The 5,796-nt window shown below is 55.7% G+C and overlaps 1 protein-coding gene across 1 annotated transcript in view; it reads left to right on the forward strand.

Moving 5' to 3' along the window:
- The first annotated feature begins 950 nt into the window (after positions 1-950).
- The window catches only part of LOC115302405 (ADAMTS-like protein 3), a 5,351-nt gene continuing 505 nt past the window's right edge, over positions 951-5,796 (forward strand). Inside the window, exons 1-3 of the mRNA XM_029952310.1 lie at positions 951-1,126; positions 1,334-1,434; positions 5,593-5,793. Coding sequence (XP_029808170.1) covers positions 1,124-1,126; positions 1,334-1,434; positions 5,593-5,793 — 305 coding nt within the window. The 5' untranslated portion in view covers positions 951-1,123. The remainder of the gene's footprint in view (positions 1,127-1,333; positions 1,435-5,592; positions 5,794-5,796) is intronic.

Below are 5,796 nucleotides of genomic sequence, written 5' to 3' on the forward strand. Positions count from 1 at the left end.
GGCAAAGCGTGTCAGTGAGATGGTGCAGCCTTCGTGCCGGACGGCAGACAGCCGGCGTTAGGGTGGGACACAGACAGCCATGGCAGGTGGGTGCAAAGTTCAAGTGTAAGTCATCGTCGGGGGAGAATGGTTTAGAAAGCTAGTGCTAAGCTACCAAAGTTTTCTTTTAAGAAAAGTGAAGAAGATCTAAATAAACGGAAAGACATCCCATATTTATGGATCAGAATACTTAATGGGAAGCTGACAACACTTTCCAAATTGATCTGCGGATCCAACACTCCCTGTAAACACTCCCAGCTGACTTCGCTGCAGAAATTGACGAGCTGATCCGAAAATTCATATGGAAATAGAGAGGACTTGGAATTGCAAAAATGATCTTGGAAAAAGAACAAGGGTAGAGGGCTCAGACTTCTTGGTTTCAAAACCTAACACAGAGCTGTGGTGATCAAGACGGTGTGGACAGTTAGGGGAGGGACCTACCGGTCACTAGACTAGAACTTAAGGTCCAGAGATGAATTTCTGTATCTGCCAGTTGGTTTCCTACACAGGGGACACGACCATTCGGTGGAGAAAGAGTAATCTCTTTGGCAAATGGTGCCGGACAACTGGACAGCCACACACACGGAAGACTGAGGTCGGACCCCTCGCTTATACCGTGTGCAAAAGATTGACTCCAAGTGGATCAAGGACCTAAATTCAAGAGCTAAAAGTGTAAAGCTCTTGGAAGACATGTAGACATGAACCTCCATGCCTTGGCTCAGGGAAATGGTTTTTCCGGCGCGACCGCGTAGTTGGGCAACGTGAAGATGAAACGCTTGTGTGCTACAAGGGACGTGACCGAGAAGGTGAGCAGGAGCGGACCAGCGTGACGAGCAAGGCCTTTTCAGACGTAAAACAAAGTTAAGGAAAAAGTAACCTGTATTGTGACGTGAAAATCTAAGAAATGCGTGTCAGAAAGCCACCTCCCCCGCATTACGGAACCCACCTGAGCCACAAGCCTCCACTTCCGCTCAGATCAGGAAAACCCAAACTTGGCAGTCCCTTATGCTTTTAAGCACAGCCCTCTCTGGACCTACGCCCCTCGAATACAGATCGTCCTGGGCCTTTTCCCGTCTCCCCAGAGATGGTCTGTGTTTCCGGGGGGCGGGGGGAGCAGGAGGGGAAGATCCTGACCCTGAAGGAGGGCTGCCCGGTCCTCAGAGCTGCTCCCGTCCGCCCCGACCTCCCCTCGGAGCCGAGCCTCCCCCCGCAGTGCCCCTCCGCGCAGGACCTTGGTCCCACAGCGCGCGGGAGCTCACAAGGCCGTCTGTCCCGCACTGTGCTTGTGTTGCAGTGTCCCGCGCGTTGCCTGGGCCGCACGGTGAGGACGCCGCAGCGTCGGGCAGCTTGTCGAGGCCACAACAGCTCCGACTCGGGCTGTGACGACAGACGCAGGTACTGGCGCTGCCCTGGGCGCGCGAAGCCTCTCCCGCCTCGGTCGGTGGCTGTGGGCGTGGTCTCCCGCCCACTCCCTTCTGTAACTGACACGTCCTGTAGCGCCGTCCTGAACAGTACGCCCTGCGCTGACGCATCAGTCGTCTGTTACAGTTCCTGTGACGGCTGCAGGTCGCTGGGATGCTAACCGTGTAGACAGATACCCCGAGAGAGAGAGAAAAGAGTAGCGATGAGAATAAGATGTTTCGCCCTCTCTACACAGCTGGTGCAGCCTAGTCAAACCGAAGTTCACAGGTGGAGACTTCCTAACGTTTTCAGTGAACTACTGTATTCCTCTGCTTAGAAACTATTTCGATGATTTTGTTCTGAACTCTTAGAGCAGAGAAGGAAGTAGGATTTGGCCTTGTTAAGGGGCTCAAACCAGAAAGGGGTTTGCTTTCCTCTGGAGTAGAAGTCTAAGCTCCGGTGGATGGCTGGGATAGAAAGGCGTTGTTCCATGAGGTCACGCAGAGACCCAGACCCTTGGTGACCCCGCCACCACAGAGTGGGGGACAGAGCCAAAAGCCCGTGAAGGGGTGAATTTGGAATCTCCCAATCTCGCGGTGTGTGATCAGGGCTACCCAGCCTCCTATTGTGCAGGAGGGAGAGTTACCGTCCGTGTGCAGCTGTGGTAGGGAGGCTTTGAGCCGTGCTGTAATGTAAGCAACCTAAGAAACCTGGGTCATGGAAGAGTCTCCAGACATGGCTCCTATTCCCTCCTCCCCACCCTGAGTGTTGCTGGAAAAGATGGAGAAAATTCCATCCTGAGCCTCCAGGAAGGTTTGGCGCCAGGTCATCAGCCGTGTCTCCCCTTCCCCACGACACAACTCGGGCCAGAGCCGTTTTCCTCAAGCGGAAAGTGTTTGGAGCAGCGGCCCTCCTCTCAGCAGACAGCCTAGTTCTGTCCTTTGCCGAGAAGCTGGAGACCACACACAGAGCGATAGGAATTATCCGGATGTTTTGCTTTGCATTCTCAAAGACGCACTTGCAACACAGACACTGAATGTGGACTGAGCTTTCTGGCTGTGTTTTCCTGAAGCTTGATTTTTTCTCCTCTTCCGTACCTTCCCCCATCTTAGTACATGAGATCCACGTTCTGCTTTCTCATTCTTGTATTTCACATTACCTCGTTCCATTGCTGGTGGACATTTGATTGTTTCAGGGTTTGGTTTTTTTGCTATTACACGTACTGCAGTCAACATTTTAGAACAGGTATCTTGCTGCACTAAGGGTTGTATTCTTAGAGGATAATTTTGAGTATGGAACGGGATCGACAGGGCTATTCCTGCTAATTCTACTAAGTTCCCATCAAAATTGTCTATACCGGGAGCATATGAGAGTTCCCCCACCGTCCATGAACATTATGATAGGTTTTCAGTCTTTTTAAAAACGTTTGCCAATCTGATGGGTGAGGAATCACGTCACACTGTAACTTGTGCTCTTCTGTCTGCCCTCTGGCTCTTTGCACTTTTTCCGCAAGCCCATCCACATTCCACGTCTCTCCCACGATCGCCGGCTGCAGGCTGTCCACCTGGTCGCCCTCCACGGGTGTCCACGCTGCGGCCGGGGCCGTCCTTGCCCAACGTGAATCTGATCCCGCCTCCACGACCCCCACCTCCCTGCAGGACTGAGGTCACGTGAGAGGCTTCCCTCGCTCCGAGAGGGCAGGGTGACCCTCCCCTGCCCTCACAGCCTCGCCCCAGGCCGCAGCCCCTACTGTTGGTGCCGCAGCCACGGCGTCCTTCCTCTGGGACCCATGCCAGATATGCCACACGCTCTCCAGCCCAGGGCAGCGAAAACAAGAAGGCAAGACGCACTAGAGAGGATCCAAGGCATGGAGCGATCTATCAGGAGGCTCAGCGTAGGACTAACTGGGGTCTGAGGAAGAGAGTGGCGGAGATGAACCCAGAGAGCGGAGGCGTTGAAAAGAAAGAAGAAAAATTCGTGGAGCTGGCGGGGGAGGGGGAGGAAGGGGTCAAGTTCCCTTTCATTTTCTCCGTTATCTCTGCTTCTTCCGGGCGTGGCTGCCCTGCTGTCACATCTCGTGCTGTGAGCTTTCTAAACTTAGGGCATCGAAGACTCGTAGAAATGGGTTTGCTTTACGATTTTTGGCACCATTTCTACTTTCCTGTTTTCTACAGGGAAGCACGTGTGTGCCGTGCCCGTGCCCAGACGGTGTCCCCCTCGTTGGGATGTCCCCCCATCTCCAGTCCTGCCCCCGGCCAGGAGGAGGCAGGACCTCTGTGCCAGGCCGACCTTGGGTTCTTTCTCTGGGTCCTCAATGCCCAGCCTCCCGGACGTCCGGTCCCCATGCCCCTTGTCTGTCATGGCTCTGTGGCTCCCCCTGCCACCCCCACCCCTGCCTTCCATCAGAGCAGAGGTGGCCCCGTCAGTGTGGGTCCTTAGGGTCCCTGGAAACAACAAAAATCAGCTCAGAATGATTTATGCAAAAGAGGCGGGAGATTTCTCATTAAGACAGGACCGCCCAGCACTTGCGCATGACACTTTGGTCTGCTTTTAAAATGCATGTTTTTGTGCATATTCCGTGAATATTTGTTCAACCTTTTTTCAGTAGAAAACGCTGATCTCTGCATGGCATGGCTGAGGAGTGCTGGGTCTGTGCCTGGTCGTCTGAAACAGCCACGATTCATAACCCTGGGGAAACAGAAGCCCCGTAATTAACAGGCCACCCTCCTCCTCCTCTTGTCAAATCTCAGAGTTGGGGGAACGGTGTTGTGTAAGTAAAAACCTTTTGGTGGCGCCTCCCCCTGGCTGATCAAGGTACTGCTTCCTACTACATGTACTGTTGTTGCCCCCAGAGACAGGCAGGTCATCACTGCTTTCTCTGTCTTCCTGCACGTGCAGTGCTATTTCTCCTCACTCCTGGACCAGGCGCCCTGGGAAGGAGCCTTTTTTTAAAAAATTAATGTTTATTTACTTTTGAGAAAAAGAGAGACCGAGCATGAGCAGTGGAGGGGCAGAGAGAGGGAAGGAGACACAGAATCTGAAGCAGCTCCAGGCTCTGAGCTGTCAGCACAGAACCCAACGTGGAGCTCAAACCCACGAACCGTGAGATCATGACCTGAGCCAAAGTTGGACGCTCAACCACTGACCACAAGGCGCCCTGGGAAGGAGCCTTTTATAGGAATATATAGACACGTCTCGAGAATCCAAAGGGGGAGAAGGCCATCAGACCACAGGGAGGGAGGCCCATGACCAAGAAACGAGCAGTCGCCGGGGGACTCCCCCCTTGTCTCTGCAGCTCTCTGTGCTTCTGCTTCATTCTCTGTCTCTGCTGAATATTATCTTTTTTCCTATTTGTCTGGCGGGTGTGGCACAACACGGCCGCTGCCACTCCAGCCTTCGGGTTTATCGGTCTTGTTCCAGCAACTTCCAGGCTCCTGGAAGGACAGTGCGGAGCCAGCTCCGCAAGCTAGGGCTCTCCCCCAGTCACCTGTGCGGACGAGGGGGGGCTTTCCCAGGCAGCACAAACATGCCTCCCAGGACCCCTGCCCCGGGGGTGGGTCCTCCGGGGTGGCTCTACCCTCGGCTAAATGTCCTCAGACCCCAGAGGGCGCCAGCCTTCTGTTCTGTCCTGAAGGGTAAGGGACCCCCGACAGACCCCTCTCCAGATGGCCTTTGCTAACTCTGGGCCCGGGCACGGCGTGGTCACGTTGGAAACGGAGAAGCGAGCGCCATCTCTTAGCAGACAGGGCTGCTCGCAACCCAGGTTACACTCCTGCCCGCATAGAGCTCGGGGGCTCAGCTGATGAAACTTAGCTTGCTGACCCCCTGGAGGTGGCGTTGGTCCCCGAGCCGGCCGGGTCCTGGCCTGACCTGATCTGATCTGCTCCCGATTCGTGTGAGGGGCGTCTCGACCTGGGGTCCGATGTGAGCGGAACACGCAAATGGCCCACTTGTCATTGTCACCACGGTGCCACCGCTTGGCCCACTAGCCGGCCATGCCCCACGCAGGTCAGCTTCCTGACCAACGGCGTCCGACCGGCGCCCTTGAGGACCTGGAATAGCCCCGGGGGAGGCTTGATCCCAGCAAGAAGGGACGCCCCGCTCCCCCCATCTCCAGTGTTTTGGTGTTTTCCTTTCTTCTCCGCCTTTCAGACCCACCTCGAAGGGGAACTGCTCGTCCGCGGCGTGTGCGGCCTGCTGGCGCCCCGGGCCCTGGAGACCCTGCTCGGCGGCCTGCGGCGGGGGCGTCCAGTCCCGGAGGGTCGACTGTGTCCACGCCAGGAGCTGCCGGCCCGTGGCCGAGACCCGCTGCGTGCGGGGGAGGAAGCCGGCCTCGTGGCGCCACTGTGCAGGGCC

The sequence above is a fragment of the Suricata suricatta genome, chromosome 9 (genome assembly GCF_006229205.1).
Source record: "Suricata suricatta isolate VVHF042 chromosome 9, meerkat_22Aug2017_6uvM2_HiC, whole genome shotgun sequence".
Taxonomy (NCBI): domain Eukaryota; kingdom Metazoa; phylum Chordata; class Mammalia; order Carnivora; family Herpestidae; genus Suricata; species Suricata suricatta.